The sequence below is a fragment of the Elephantulus edwardii genome, unplaced genomic scaffold (genome assembly GCF_000299155.1).
Source record: "Elephantulus edwardii isolate Elephantulus edwardi_28Jun2011 unplaced genomic scaffold, EleEdw1.0 scaffold00116, whole genome shotgun sequence".
Lineage (NCBI taxonomy): Eukaryota > Metazoa > Chordata > Mammalia > Macroscelidea > Macroscelididae > Elephantulus > Elephantulus edwardii.
Window position 1 is genome coordinate 5,216,007 of NW_006399866.1, and position 16,788 is coordinate 5,232,794.

Below are 16,788 nucleotides of genomic sequence, written 5' to 3' on the forward strand. Positions count from 1 at the left end.
TCACAATTAAAAAATTTTAAATTAAACAAACAAACAAACAAACAAAAAAACCACCAAAGAGGTAAGCCACTTGCTCAGTGTCATATAGTAGAGCAACTCCGACTTCTTCGTCTTTTTCACCTCCTAGTATAATGTGAGGGAACTCTGGTGGTCTAGTGGTTAAGGAACCATACCACCAACACAGCAAGTGATTTTAATCCATCAGCTGCTCTGCAAGGAGAAAAATGGGCAGTATCTTCCTGTGTGATTTACAGCTTTTGAAAGCCCACTTCAGGGTCAGCTAAGAGTCAGTTGTTACCTGATGGCACACAACAACATTACCTTGCAGGGGGAGCTCTGGTGGCACAATCTGTAAAGAATTGTGCTACTAACCTAAAGGTCACATTTCTCTGGTTATTTGAATCCACCAGTGACTCTTTGGGATCAAGATGGGCAATCTCTTCTGTGATTTTTTGTTGTTGCCTCTCAAAAACCCATTGGAGGCCCAGTTTTATTATTTTCTTATTTTTTAAATTTTATTATTTTATGTGTGTGTACCATCAAATTGGATCTGACTGGTTGTCCCTCCTTCCCCAGCAGAGCATCCGGTGGATTCAAACCATGTACCTCTGGGATTGCAGTGCAGTTTCTTGCCACTAGGCCACCAGAGCTCCCCAGAGGGTCAGCTTTGAGTTGGTTCTGACATGATGGCAATGAGTTTTGGGTTTTTTAAGCTTCTGGCAGAGGATCGCATGACTCATGAGTGACTGAACACATGAACGGGATCCTGAAGTACATGAATCACCTCCTGCAATATTGACAGACTGAATTAGGTGCTCAGTAGTGTTGACTTTTACTATACTTTCCCCACATTCCAAACCCCCTACCCCAGACTCTTAACTGCTGCAATAAGAGGTATCCAGTGACCTGATGGGATACTTTAAGACCATAACCCACATCCAAGCAGATATATGCACACCCATGTTTATCGTGGCTTTGTTTACAATAACAAGGAGCTGGAAACAACCTAAGTGTCCATCAACAAAGGAATGGATAGAGAAGCTGTGGTATATTTACACAATGGAATACTATACTGCATTGAAAAACAAGGAACTCATGCAATATTATTCAAAATGGGTGACTCTGGAGGACATTATGCTGAGTGAAGTATCTCAGTTACAAAAGGACAAATACTTTGTGGTGCTACTGTTGTAGAATGAGGCTGACATCAGGGTGGGGGTAAGACTGAGAAAAACTGGATAAATTATGTATACTGCATTGAAGCTGATGAGGGAGAGAACAGTTTAAAATATATTTTAGGGCATTATGATTATCATAAGAGTTCGGAATGAGGGTTGCAGAGTGGAGTATACTTGGGGTGGAGGTGGGGGGATTGTGTACCAATGAAGGAGTTTTTCTTTTGCTTTTCAAGGAGTAGAGCAAACTGGGGGTGGGGGTGGGGTGGGAGGGGAGAAAAGTGCAACAATGAATGAATGGAAATCCAAAAATCTCTGTAAATGTTCATTGAAATTAATTTTAAAAAAAAAGTAATGGTGAGCACCCAATCACCAGAAGCAAGCAAGCAGAAACTGGATGGCCTCTATTTGGATGCGGGACAGATTTGAGCATCAGCAAGCAGTTCCTCTGGTATTGGTAACCCACTCATGTCCAGTCCCCCAAACTTGGTACTAAAATCCAGACCCTGGGTTTTGCAAACTGTAGATGGAGTGCTTTCACTTTTTGCATGCCAGACATACCCTGTCCTCTAAGCCGCCTCCCAATTGGACTGACCATACGCTAGGCCTAAGGAATTACTCCTTGGTGCTGAGGGAGGTGTATGGCTTCAGGATCAAGCCTTCCTTGTTCCCCCTTTCCCTTTTTCAGGCTATTGTGCAAGCCGGCAGGCACACCTTCTAGTGCAGATTACATCAAGGCCAGCTTACTTCTCGAGTGCGGGCATCAGTGCTGGGGGCCAGGGTGCAGGAAGCAGGGCAATGAGGGGGCAATGAGGAGCCAGCTGAACTCTGGGTCGGTCTGGGTGTCCCCGGCCAGTTCCCCCTCGGCATGACTGTCTTCTGTTCAGCCAGGACAGGGGTGACATCCTGTCTAGAGTCCCTCAGGGCACCCTGTCCTTCCAGATGACCTCCCCAGCGGCTTAGTCTTTGTTTTGACCTGCGCCTGCAGTGCCCTCTCGGCATCTTTCCGGGGACCTCTCCTTTGTCTCCGTCTCCCGGGCGCTCCCGGCGTCTGCAGCCCCCAGGCCCCACCCGAGGCGGGGGCGGGGCCGGGCGGGGGCGGGGCGGGGCGGGGCGCGGAGGGGTTGCTGGGCGGTGGGCGGTGCACGCAAGGCTGAGCTGGTGGGACCGACAGACAGACTGACGCACAGACGAGGTCAGAACCGGAGCTGAGCTGAGCCGGAGAGGAGGCCACAGCAAAGGCGGCACGATCGGCAGGGCGGGCGGGCGCACGGTGCCAGCGGTGTCTGCCTGATCAGCGCGGGCAACTACACGGGCGGCGACCAGACCGACTGCGGCGCTTCCTCGCCATGGGGGACGTGCTGTCCACACACCTGGATGACGCCCGGCGCCAGCACATCGCAGGTGAGTTCCGCGCTGGGTGCGACCGGGATCCTGGGGAGCCCTTGGCCACGCCCCCGTCTGTCCCCACTCCGCGGGCTGCTGGGGCCCGGGGCTCCCGAGAATCAGGCCTGGGGTGGGGCGGGAGCAGCCGGGGACTGTCCCCTCATTTGTCCCTCTTTGAGTCCCTTCCCGTCCACTTCCTTTATCCATCTGGCGGGGATTCGATTCGTCCCTCTCCTCTCAGAACCCCATCGGAAGCTCTGGACCCCTCAGACTCTTTTGCCTTGAGTTCCCCTGCACTTTACGCCTGACTGAGCACTGAGAAGGGTCGTTGACACCCCTTCCCACCGGCTCCCAGAGCATTCCAAGATCGTTCCCTGCCCTCTAATGTGCCCTCCTCCCCTGCGCGTCTTGACCCTCTTCTTCAACTATCCCGGTCCCTGGCTCACCCTGGACTGTGCGTCAGTACACGTGGCTTTCTGGGAACCAGCCCATCGGGGCTGGAGTCTGGACCTGGGGAGTGGTGCTAGCGATCAATAGAGGGGTGTCTACTGCCCTTTGGCTCAATGTCAGCAGGATACCCCTGCTGGCGGCCATGGCCGGGATGGGGTTTAGGGGGCTGGCAAAGGCCAGAGCCGGGCCTCTTAAGGCCACTGCCAGGCCTCCTCAGCCCCTTCTCCAGCCGCCTCTTGCGCTGTCTGTCATTGCACAGGGGCCACTTCTCAGAGAAGCAGCTATTCCCGAGCCTCCCGGGGAGGCTGGGGGCTACAGCAGGGTCCTAGCTTCCTCCTACGCCAACCAAAGAGAAAAGGGCGAGAGGGTGGGAAGCCCGGGCTGCTTGGGAAACTTGTGTCTGTGTAGCTTAACCTCTCCAGGCCGGGTGAGATGGCCCTGTGTGGAATCCAACATCTGGTTCCCAGTGGTGGAATCTTGGATAAATCTCTTATATCCTGTGCCTTGGTTGTCTTCTCTTTAAAATGGGGTTTATAATTTCTTCACTGGTTATTAGAGAATAAGACAAGCTGAATCTTGGAGCTTGGTTCACATTGGGCCTGGCCTGCAAAAGGCACCAAATACACAGGGTCCTGGAGCAGGCAGGGGCAGACCAGAGGAAGGGAGACATTTCCTCTTGGTTTATTTTGCTTGTTTTGTCCAGCAGGCTCCAAGCTCCCTGTCTGCCCTCCCATTATCATCTCAGTGTCTTACAGTTCTGTAAAGTTTCAGCAGCTATGTTTTTTTACCTTGAGAACAGTGACCAGGTTCATGTCCCCAGGGCCCCACCCTGGCAGGACACAAAGGAGGTACTGGAGTTTGCCAACTGACTGTGGTCCTAGGCCAGGGGCCTGAGCTCCTTCTTTGTGCTAGGCCTAGGGCTGGTCACGGGGTGGGAGACATGTAGACATGAATCAGGCCCTCTCTAGCCCAGGACCACCCGTGGGGGCAAGTAAGTCTGGGACAGTCTCCTTGTAGGGCCCCAGGAGGAGGAGGAAGGGGTGGGTGGAGTTTTCCTGTCCTCTCCCTGAGGCAGCGTCCTGGGGCTCTGTAACAGTCCATCCATTCAGGACCTCCTGCTGGGGCCCCTCACCCAGCCTGGGTGGGGTGTGCCTTGCCTTGGTGGGATTTTTTCCTTTCCCCACACCCAGCTCTGGCTTTCCCCTCTTCCTACCTCCTGCGCTGAGGACTCCCTGCTTCCCTCCTCTTCCCTGGTCATTTTAGTGGGGAGGAGACTAGAGCCACAAAAGGTGAAGTATCCTCTGCTAAGAGGGTTGGATTTGTTTTGTGCCAGGCTGAGAAGAACAGGGTGCTGGCCTCTCTCTTCTCAACACTTCAGTGCTATTAATAACCCTCTTCAGATGCCTCAGATTCCTAGTCTGGGCTCACCTGAAGGGGCTTTGAAGTAAGGTAATGGGTGGGAGGTTGGAAGTGAGAGAGACCCAGGAAGCCTCCTAGCCACCTCCAAGGAAGCGATCAGCTTAGAAATACCTGTTGGAGGGGAATGAGGGTGTGTCCTTGCCACCCTCAGTGATTTGTGCACCCCTTTACCCCACCCAAGGAGCAGGAGCGTTTTCATACTAGACAATTAAAATTCCAGACCTCTCCCTACCTGGGGCCAGGTTTTGCTGCCCAGGAGAGTGGGGCCGCCCCTGTGGAAACGTCAGCATTTGGAACATCCCTCCCCACAGTGCTCTGAGCTCCCAGGCCTGTTTGAGATCAGTGCTTGGCTGGTGGTGCCCGAAGCTCTGCCCGCCCTGAGCAGGTGAGCAGGCGAATGTCAGATGGCAAGTCCTGGCAGAGGTCAGGCGCGCTCCAGCCCACAGTGCTGTTTTGCTGCCACGACACCTTTCATCCTGGGATTTCAAAGCCGCTGGCAAGCAGGGACTTGTTCCCGAACCAGCAGCCCCATGAGGCTGATGGCAAGATGATTCCATCCTACTTATGTGAGCATGTTTGTGTGGAGAACCCTGGCCTGGGGCTGGGAGACCTGTCAGACCTCAGGCAAGCTTCTTACTTTCTCTGGATTTCAGAGGAACTCAAGGGGGCTGTGCTTCCTGATGGCTGAAGTTCTTTCCATTTCTGAAGTGCTAGTTGATCTCAAAGTTTTCTGGTAATCTACTCCATAGAGTCTCCAGACTTGAACCAGCTCAAGGTCCCAGCACAGACCCGGCTATCCTTGAATCAGTATTTTACTCTCTATTTTCTTATCTGTAAGATGGGAACAATGATAGTGCCCCTCCCTACTAGTTACTGAAATAATGCAAATAAAGACCTGAGTTAGGGCTTGTGCTTGGGGCTAGTGCTTGTCCTTGTTAGGTGCCCTTGAGTCACCTATGACTCAGCGACCCTATGAACAATGCATCTGAACCTTGCCCTATCCTGCACCATCCTCTTGATCTCTGATATGCTTGAGCCCCTTGCGATAGTCACTGTGTCAGGGGACCAGTGCTTAGGGCTTAGTGAGTGCTCAGTAAACAATCACTATTATTACTTATTTTCTGGTGAGTAGTTAAAATAAGTGCTACTGAATTTGGAAGCCACCAGCTGCTCAGCAGAAAAAAGATGTGGTTGTCTACACCAAGATTTACACCCTTCGAGGGAGCTCTGTTGGCCTAGTCCCGAAGGCGGTTCATATCCACCAGCTCCTCTGCAGGAGAAGGATGGGCAGTCTCCTGTGATTTACTGTCTCTAAAAACCTGCTAGAGGGTCAGCTATGGGTCCATTCTGACTTGATGACACACAACAGGGAACTCTGGTGCCTTAGTGGTAAGGAGTTGCTCTGCCAACTCAAAGGCATATGGTTCAAATTCAGGAGCTGCTCTGCAGGAGACATTTCTAGTTCTGAAAACGTGCTGGAAGATCAGCTGATAGCTAGTCTAACTCAACAGTACATAATAGCAACAATATGAATGATTGAGGGTCTCCTGGTGATACAGTCTGTGGGCATTAAGTGGTTAATCCAAAGGCAATGCCTCTCTAGTGGTTCGAATCCACCAGGAGATCCAAGGGAGGACATGGGCAGTTTCTTCCTGGGTGATTTACAGCCTCACAAAACCTGCTGGATCCAATTCCTTGCAAATGAGATGAATGATTGAGAGAGCTCTGGTGGCATAATCTGTAGGGAGTTGCACTGCTAATAGTTCCACAGGAGAAAGATAGACATTATTTCCCCACGTGATTTACAGTCTTGGACACTCAGTGTGAAGGTCAGTTATGAGTTAGTTCCAACTTTATGATGAGAAATGAATGAGTGAATGAATACCCAATATGATTTGTAAACTTGGCTCAACTAAAAAAATATTTATAACCCTTGCTACTCTGTCCTACAGGTTTCTATGAGTCAAAATTGAATGGACAGTTGTTATCTAGTTCCATGGTAGTTCTGATGTTTATCTGGGGACATTGGTGGGTCTGTGTTTGACTTTTCTGCAGGACACCAAATTTGATTGTCATCAGTTTGATTTCCAACACTAATCTTGTTGAATGGTCATTAGGAAGTTGCCTGCTGACCCAAAAGCAAAGTCACTGCTATCAAGATTTGAACTACTAAAGAGACAAATCTCTTAGCAGCTACAAGAGAGAAAGATGGGACAGTTAAGGTGGACAGTCTTTTCCTGTGCAGTTTACAGCCTTGGAAACGCAGCGGAAGGTCAGCTATGAGTCAGTTCTGACTGATCGTAATGAGTGATCCTCTTAGTGGAAGCTTGTGTGTTGTCGTGATGCTGAACAGGTTTCCATGGAGTTTCCGGGCTAAAAAAGAAAGACGTGGCAACCAGCTAATGAGAATCCAGTGGTTCACAGCAGCCAGGGTCTGTTGCGCATGGGGTTGCTATGTGAGTGGAGAACTGTCATGAGGCTGCTAGCAACATTTGGTTCTGGAGTGTGCAAGGCGAGTGATCAGGTGTTTGGAGTTGGAAGAATGTAGTCATAGCTGTGGTTTGGATTCTGTTCCTCCAAGGTTTGTCCAGCCTTGGAATAAATTAGAGATTTCACACAGGTTTTTAGAAGCCTTAATTACTGAGTTTCTTTCACTTTGGTGAATGTGGGCTCTCTGGAGCTGACCAGAGGGCAGTGGTAGAAGACCATATGAGAAGTGGAAAAAAGAATGAGCAGGGGGAAGTAGGTGGGTTTGCTAACTCACGCCTTCAACCTAGACCAAAGGACTAGACCAGAGAGAAGGGTTTGGGAAGGGTGTGTCAGTGCTGTATGAAAAGTTCTTGGCATATGGTCCTAGTGGAACAAAGTGGAGAGAGTTCACTCTCATTCAAGGTGTGCAAGCCAGGCTCTCTTTGCCAGGCACGAAACCTGGCACTGGCTACAGGGTGGCCCTTTGTCCTCTTAGACAACCTTGAGGGGATTAAGTTGTAGCTCTCGAAATTCTGATGCCCACGAGGAAACAGTGGTGGCACAGAAACCCCCTCACCCCATAGCCTCAGATGTGTTTGAGAAAGCTTGTGGGGAAGGTCAATAATAGCTCTATTGAAATGTAATTCAGATGTCATATGACTCACCTATTCAATGGTTTTTAAAATTTATTTACATAGTTGTACAGCCATCATAATAAATTTTAACACATTTTCATCACTCCAAAAGGAGACCCCATTTCTCATTTCCCACTGCTTTTTAAAAAAAATTATTTTTTTAAAGTTTAAAAAATTTTTTATTTTGGGCTAACTCTAGTGGCCTAGTGGCAAGAAGCTGCACTGCAATCCCAGAGGTACGGGGTTTGAATCCACCAGATGCTCTTCTGGAGAAGGAGGGACAATCTCCTCCTGTACCAGTCAGATCCGATTTGATGGTACACACACAAAATTAAAATTTTTAAAAAATTTATATTTTAAATGATTTTTAATGAAAGTTTACAGAAAACTTGGATTTCAATTCATCCATTGTTGCACACAAAATATTTTTTAAAATACTTAAATATTTCCTGCAATTGCAAAAGTAATACATGCACAATTAGCAGTATATAAAGTGAAGAACAAGGGAGCTCTGGCCTAGTGGCAAGGCGTTGCACTGCAATCCCAGAGGTATGCGGTTCAAATCCACCAGATGCTCTGCTGGAGAAGGAGGGGGCAATCTCCTCCTGTACCAGTTAGATCTGATTTGACGGTACACGTAAAAATAATACAATAAAAATAAAAATAAAAAAACCCGCTGTCATATAAAGTGAAAAACAGAAGCCCCTCCATGTCCCCTCCCTTCAGTTCCATTCCACAAAAAGAAATTACTTAAGTTTTTAGTGTCACTATTTCCAAACATACCACTGTGAATACCCTCATCTAATTTTGTTTATGCGGTTCTGTGTTTAGATTTTTTTTTCTGGTCACACACCATATTGTGAACATCTTTCTATGTCAGAATGTTAGCATTTCTCCCATTATTTTCCTTGCTCTGTGTGGACTCATTTATTGACCGAATTCACTGTTAAGGTTTGTTGGGAGTTGCTTTTAGTCTTTTGCTAGTATTCACAGAGCTGTCTAAATACCCTTGTGCATAGTAAATCCAATTTTCCTGTATTTGAGAGGTCAATTTTTAATTTTATTTTATTATTTTTGTGTGAGTGTACCGTCAGATCAGATCTGACTGGTACAGGAGGAGATTGTCCCTCCTTCCCCGGCAGAGCATCTGGTGGATTTGAACCGTGAGCCTCTGGGATTGTAGTTGCAGCTCCTTGCCTCTAGGCCACCAGAGCTTCCTGAGAGGTCACTTTTTGATGTATTTACACATAACCTTTCACCCCCTTTGCAAACTGCATGCACTTCAGTACAAAACAAGCAATAAAAGATAATAAAACATTTCTATTTGGTCAGTGGCCTAGTGGCAAAAAGTTAAGCTGCAATCCCAAAGGCATGTGGTTTGAGGCCACTAGCTAGCTGATCTGCGGGAGAAGGATGGGCAATCTCCTCCCGTGCAATTAACTACCTCTGAAAACCCTCTGGAGGTTCAGCTATGGGTCCATTCAGACTCTGGTACACAACAACATTCACATAACATCTGAATTGACCAAGACTTATTTTCACTCTCACATTCTTTATATTTTCTAATTGCTAATGTGTGAGGTTAAATGATAATGTAGTTGGCATTTGAGTATTGCCTATTGCCATTTGAGTATTGGTGAGTACAATAGCAACAAGATACCACTCTTTATAAAGTCTCTTCTAAGATTTATCATACTAATACCTAGATTGATGATGAAGTGTTGTTAGTAGCAAAGCTACTGAAACCTTATCTGACTTTTCAAGGTGCTATGCTCAAAATTTGGGAGCACACCTCTGCTAATTGTTTGAATGAGGTTTTTTTTACACTTACTTTTTTGGTTAGGTTTTTAGCAAAAGTTTACAGAGCAAATTGGATTTGCATTCAACCATTCATACATGTTTTGTTTTATGACATTAATTAACAATAACCACAATGCAACCCAACTATTCTTGCTTCCTTCCTGTGATTCTCATTTCCATTGATCCTTTTATCCTACCCTTTCCTGCCTTCTGATCTTTATACCTGGATATATGCTGTCCTTTTGATCTTGCATGGTTGATTGTTCCAAGGAACAACCTCTTGGAATTCTAGGCCTGCCTATTTGAGTGAACTTGAGTGAAGGGGGGTTAGGTCTGTAGTCTCAAGGGTTCCACCAGTCTCTGTCAAACCAGTTAGTCTGACTATTTTTATGTTCTGTGTGTGGTGTTTGTTTTTTTTTTAACTTTTATTCCATTCTCCCTCATCCTGACCATCCCCCAGAACCATCAACTGATGATCCCTTTTAGAGCTGTCAAGCAGTGGTAGCTGGGTGCCATCTAATGGCTCATTAGTCAGTCTCTGAATGAATTGTTCCTATGCATCCCTGCTTTCCACTGCCTGCCGCTTCTTTGTTCCAGACAGAGAGAGACCAGTAGTTATACCACAGATGGCCCTCAACTTTTTTGACCTTAGTGGCCACTTACCAAAAGTAAAATATATAACATTGGTTTTTTGTGGATTAAAACATAGGCTTCTAAATGGCTGTAAATAATTGATCAACTCAACTCATTGCCATTGATTTAGAACTGACTCATACTGACCCTTTAGCTGATTTTCAGAAGTTGTAAATCACAGTAGAGGAGATTGCCCATCTTCTCTCATGAAGCAGCTAGTGAATTTGAACCACATCTTGGATTGGCAGCACAACGCTTTACCCACTAAGGAAAAGGTGAAACCAGAGCGTTCCTTGGGGGCACAGATGAAGTTTCGTCTCATACCCTTTGGGCATGTTGTTGGGAGGGGCTATTCCTTGGAAAGGAACATCATGCTTGGAAAGAGGCGGGACAGCAAAAGAGAGGAGGACGCTCAATGACATGGACTAACACAGTAACTACAGCAGTGGGCTCAAGTATGTCAAAGATCATGAGGATGGTACAGGATAGGGAAGGATTCAGATCTGGTGTTCAAAGTGTTGCTGTGAGTCATCCTTGACTCAATGACAGACACCTAACAACAACTACCACTTCCTTATCTGCTCTCATTATTGGGGATTGTCACATCTAAGTGGGTTCAAATTATCAAGCATTTTTGTTAGTAGTCAAGTGCTTTAACTATTTGCATTGATCCAAGCCACGGTATTTCCAGTTGCTTCCTGTGCACCTGAAAGTTGGGCAGTTAATAAAGTTGATAAAAGGAGAGTCAATAACTTTGAATTGTGGTGTTGGAAGAAAGTACTGAATAGCCTATGGACTGTCCAAGGAACATTTCTATCTTAGAGGAAGTGGAACCAGGGTGTTTCTTAGAGGCAAGGATGTTGAAACTTCATTTCACATGCTTAGAGTATGTTGTGAGGAGGGCCTGGCCTTGGAAAATTACATCATGCTGAGAAAGGTGGAGAGTCAAAGACAAGAGGAAGACCCTCAACAAGATGGATTGACAAAGTGACTGTAACAGTGCTTGCGCATGGCAGAGATTGTGAGGATGGGACAGAGTAGTGCTTAGTTCAGATCTGTTGTTTATAGGGTTGCTATGAATTATAGTTGACTAACAACAACAGGGAATCTGATTCACAAACAGTTATGAGAAAAACGGTACCTTGTTTATTTATTGAGTAAAATAGTTTCTTCCATATTGATTTTAAAAATATGCTGTTCCACATTTGGAAAATAGTTGGAAATTCCCAAGAGTGAAGGAAGGAGGTGCTCCAATTTTGGCTGCCCCCACCCTGTCCCATGTGTGGGTTCCTTATTGTTGTCCCAGGCTTTGGAGACCCAGGCTAGCCAAAAACAGTGCCCAGCTTCGTCTGAGCTGCTGCCCTCAGCCAAGGTCTGGGTCAGCCCCTGAGGGTGAAGCATCTCCAGATTCTGCGTGCCTCTTGTGTCTTACATAACGTGCTTTTGTTGGCTTTGACCCTGCCCTGCTCCTCCCCTCAGCCTCCTGTTTGTCCCCTTCACTCCATTCCTTTCCCAGAGCTGTGGCTGGAGCTCTGGTCAGCCCCCTCAGAACTGCCTCATCCTCCGTAGGGCCTCCTGCCTCATACCTCCAGTCCTTCCTACTCAGGCTGCCAAAGAGCCTGTTCTAAACCCAAACTGGGCCAGAGCCTGTCCTCCCTCCCTGGGGCTGAGGAATGACATTTAAAGAAGAGAATAGTCCCATCTTCACTATCTTGCCATAGCCACATTATTCTTTAGTATTTCTTTTCTGTAATTATTGTTATGCATTACTGAGACTGTAACAGAATTGTGTATCTTGCTTTGCTCACTAAACAATTTTTAATAAACTTCCTTCCAGGTCATTAAAAGCTCTCTGGAAGTGTTTCTAAAGGGCAAAGTTCTGATCTGTTCTTCATGGAGTCACCTATTTTATTTTTTGTTGTTTTATTTTTTTTTAATTGAGATTTTAATGAAAGATTATAGAGAACTTGGATTTCCATTCATTCCTTGTTGCACATATTCCCCCGTACACCCCTCCCCCCAGTTCGTTTTTCTCTTTGAAAAGAAAAAAATTCTTTCATTGTTATAGAATCTCCCTCCCACCCCCCGTCCATTTAATTATGCGGTTCTTATTTTGGACTCTTGTCATGCAAATAATACCTAATCATATATCTCTTTTAAACAATTCTCTCCCTCATCAGTTTCAATGCGGTGCACGTTATTTATCCCCACTTTTATTAGTTTCCTCCCAAACGTGATGTCAGTACTGTTTTGTAACAGTGGCAGTATGCAGTATTTGTCCTTTCGTGACTGAGATATTTTACTCAGCATAATGTCATCCAGGGTCACCCATTTTGTGTAATATTTCAGGAGTTCCTTGCTTTTCAATGCTACATAGTATTCCATTGTGTGAATATACTACAGCTTCTCTATCCATTCGTTTGTTAATGGGCACTTGGGTTGTTTCCAACTCTTTGCTATTGTGAACAAAGCAGCAATAAACATAGGTGTGCATTTTTATGCTTGAGTGGCAGTTCTTTAGGGTATATTCCCAGTAGTGGAAATTGCTGGGTCAAATGGTATTTCTCTTTCCAACTTTTTGAGAAACTGCCATACTGCCTTCCATAGTGGTTGCACCATTTTACACTCCCACCAACAGTGAAGAAGGGTTCCCATTTCTCCACAACCTCGCCAGCATTTGTTTTTTGCTGCTCTGTTGAATTTTGCTATTGTTACTGGGGTGAGATGATATCTCAGTTGTTTTGATAGGGTCGCATTTGAGTTGCAGTGGACTCTCAAGCAGCTAATGATATCTTGTTCTGTCCTAGGTCATAGGGACACTTCCTAACTTTCTCCCTATTGCTGAATATTGGGTCAATCCTGATATGAATGTAGATTATTGGGGTTAACTGAGTCACTATCTTTTGTATCACTCTTTTGTCTTGCTCCCCTCTCCTTTCCACCAACGGGGCATTGTGAGATGGCCCCTTCCTGGGCCCTGGATTCCTTCAGTTACCCCTCCCCACCACCACTCTTGATCTTCCTTCCAGTCAAGGTGACTTTGAAGGAGCTGCTCTCGAGTGGGGAGCTTGAACCTATGTTTGAGCTGCTTCTTCTGCCTATGGCTTGGAGAGATTTAGAATGAAGTAAGACTTAGTGACTAAGGAGTTTCATTGCCAACCCAAAGGTATGCAGTTCTAATTCACTAGCTGCCCCTTGGCAGAAAGGTGGACAGTCTCCTCCCCTGCGATTACAGTCTCTGGAAACCCACTGGAGGGTCAGCTGTGAGTCAATTCCAGCCAGACAACAGTGAGTTGCTTTTTTGTTGTTGAAGATAGTGACTAATGCCAAGGAATGGCAACATCAGGCTCTGAATTGCTGTAAAATTCCTGTTGATCTTGAGTTGATTCTGATTCATAGAGGCTCAAGCGTGTCAGAATAAGACTGCTTCACAGGGCTTTCAGTGGCTAAAGGTCAGGGCTCAGGCCAGTCACTTTTCGAGAGAAAGATGTGCTCTCCGCAACCATATTACCAGCCTAGGAAACCCCATGGGGCAGTCCTGTAGGCTTGCTTGGGGCTGAAATGGATTCAATGGCATTACATTGGACAGTTTTTTGGGGGGAGGAGACAGTGTCATAAGATAGAGGTTAAGTTGATATAAGTAAATTGGCAGGTTTTTCTTCTGCAATGCCTGTGGATGGATACAGCCCTGAAAAGGCTCAGGGGCGGTGTGGAAGGAGAGCCACGTGGGAACAGAGCTGGGGGTGTGTGTCACAAAGGCCCCCACAGGTTGCACAAATTCTTCACTCCCTTCATTACTCAGAGACTCAGTCTCCTTTGACCAGCCCCTTCTCTTCACGCCCTCCTCCTCCACAGGCACCACTCATGACTCACTTCACCCTAGGTCTCCGTGCAGTATCATTCTGTGGTTGCAGAAATTCCTGAGCTGCTTTTTCCTTCCCCTTGCCCCACCCCCATCCACTTCCCGGCTGGAGGAAGAAGGGTTTTTTTGTAAATTGTGCTGGGCAATTTTAAGGAAGGATTAGGGCAGATGCCTCTGTTTAAAGCCCAGAGGGTGGAGCGAAGCTATGGTAGAGTCTGAGTCACAGGCATTGCTAGTCTTCTGATCTCCCAGATTTTAAAACTGGAAGAGCAGGAAGTACCCCTCCTCTCCAGGGCACCCGGTTCCTCCCTTTGGAACAGGCCCCATTTTGGAAATGTGGTGTATCTGGCCCATAGAGGTGAAAGGACCTGCCTGGTGACATACTACGGGGTAAGCTGGAAGCAGGGAGCCATGAGGTTTGGAACAAGGGTTTTGCAGTCTGATGACTCGCGTTTGAGTCTTGGCTTAGACACTAGAAGGACTGGTGTTGGCAGGCAAGTTACTCACCCATTCTGAGCCTCAATAACTTCTCAAAAAGAGGACCAGAGTACACACTCATGCATCGCATAATGTTTATTCTGGCATCTTCCGACTGAATATATATATTTGTGGCCCCATAAGGTCATAACTGAATTCAGAAATCCTGATTAGAGAGAATGGGACAGAATGAACAGCTTCCTCCCGTACAGCATGTGTATCCCATGTATCTTGTGTATAAATCAGTTGTGTATAAATCAGTGTGATGTGTATGGTGGTGTACCATCCAGTCGGCACTCACCTATAGTTGACCCTTTAGCAGGTTTTCAGAGGCAGTTAATGACAGGGAGGAGATTGCTCTCCCACAGAGCAGCTAGTGGATTTGAACTGTGTACTTTTGGGCTGCCAGCGCAACACTAGGCCACCAGTACTAACCTGACAATAAAGATCTATGCTACTGGCTTATATTTGTGCTGTACTTTCTGTCTAAAAAGTTTACAGTGGAACAGTGCATATACTTCAACACATAGCAGCAGACAATCTCATGTCATGTGCCTCCTGAGTGTTGTAGAGCTATCTGTTTATTTTCTCCAAAAAAAATATTGTGGTGAAGGGTAACATGGCTGTCACCCACCGAAAAACCGTTGCTAATGATAGCAGCAGCGGGAGACAAAGGAGAAGCAATGATTTGAAAGACATTTTAAAGAGTTACCCGGCCACCTGCAGTGTTCAAGTATCTGGAAGCCCCGGGATGGGGCCATTCAAGTAGCATTATCCACTATGTACCTTGGGCCTGGCACAGAAGATAAAGAGGTGAAAAGACAGAGGGGAATATCCTCATTTTAGTCTGATTCTGTGTACAGTACTAGTTTTGAGTCTTATTGGCTATTTGCTGTATGATTTTGCATCAGTAATTGTGCTACATGATTCTGCATCAGTAATTGTGCCTCACTTTGAGCTGTGGTGCTGGAGAAGAGTGTTGAATATACCACGGACTGCTAGGAAAACAAACAGGTTTGCCCTAGAGAGGGTGAAATCAGTCTGCTCCTTGGAGGCAAGGATTTTGAAGCTTTGTCTGACATACATTGGGCATGTTTTAGGGAGGGACCAGTCCTTGGAGAAGGACATCATGCTTGGAAGGGTAGAAGGACAGCACAGGAGAGGAAGATTCTGGATGAGATGGATTGAGTTAGTGACTGATGTAATGGGGGCTGGTGTGTCAGAAGCAGAGGTTGGCTCAAGATAGAGCACGGTTCAGAGCTGTTGTACATAGTGTCGCTATGAGTCTCAAGCAACTCGACAGCCCGTAATAACAGTAGGCCTTTCCGCTCCCATCTGTAACCCTAAGACCAGGATCTTCTGTGGGGAATTTTCTACCTCTGAAAACCCTTTCCTAGGGGTCTTGAGGGCAGGGCTGGAGGATTATTAGAAGTTAAGGTGATCTGTGGGTCTGTTATAGTGTTTCATGCCAAAGCCCTGAACAATTACATGGCCTCCTTGTTTATAGGCTGTAGGCACTGAAGCAGGTTGCACTGTGTGTGTGTGGGGGGGGGGGAGGGAGAAAGTTAAGGTGAGGAGGGTTTCTGTCTGCATTCCTTTGAGAGGAGCGTTGAGCTCTGCAATAACCACATACACCTGGCCTTTGTTTTATGGATAGTTATTGAATGTCTGCTATGTGTCAGGCACTGTACTAGGCACTTGGAGCAAGCTGATTTGCAGTCATAAGTAGTTCCTGCCCATGTGATGCTTCCTGGCAGGTGATCACACCATAGGACAAGGGGTGTTCTCAAATGTGAAGACCTTCTATGGGAAAGAGAGGCTGGCTTAGTGGGTAAGGCTGAGCTGACTACTGCGACTGGGACACAAGGTAGAGTGATGAGAGCCAATAAAGACTGGCCTTGGAGAGGGTTTTCTTCCAAGTGTCCTTGGGAGCCCTTAAAGATATTTTTGGAGAGAGCTATGCTGCTCTATGTAGTAGTGCCTCTATGGCACTTTCAATCTACCAGCTGCTCCTTGGGAGAAGGATGGGCAATCTTCTCCATGCGATTTATAGCCTCTGAAAACACTGGAAGATCAGCTATGAGTCAGTTCCAACTCAATGGCAACATATTTGAATTTGAGTTTGAAAGGCATTTCAGACAGAGATGGAGTGAGCAAGTGGATTGTGCAGGAGGGTGGGTGGGAGAAGGTGTGCCGAGTGATGAGCGGTGGAATCTGGACAGTGAGGATGGGGACGGAGCATAATCAGAGAGGTGTGTATATGGGAGGGTGAGAGAGAAGAGTGGCCAAACCCTGGTGATGGTGGTATGTGTTGTTAGAGAGATCTGGTGTTCATTCCTCCTGGTCCTACGGAATGGACAGATCTTAAAATTTATTTTCTCAAGACTCACCTCCAGTTAGTGGTGGTCCTGTAGCTTTAGATGAGGGTAGATGCACTCTTTCTAGGCATCTCTGACTATAAGAATCTTCTTCTGTAAGAGGA

General features: G+C 46.6%; 1 protein-coding gene across 1 annotated transcript in view; it reads left to right on the top strand.

Moving 5' to 3' along the window:
• Positions 1 to 2,524: 2,524 nt before the first annotated feature.
• FAM129B (family with sequence similarity 129, member B) overlaps positions 2,525 to 16,788 on the top strand; it is a 61,197-nt gene continuing 46,933 nt past the window's right edge. Inside the window, exon 1 of the mRNA XM_006892618.1 lies at positions 2,525 to 2,579. Coding sequence (XP_006892680.1) covers positions 2,525 to 2,579 — 55 coding nt within the window. The remainder of the gene's footprint in view (positions 2,580 to 16,788) is intronic.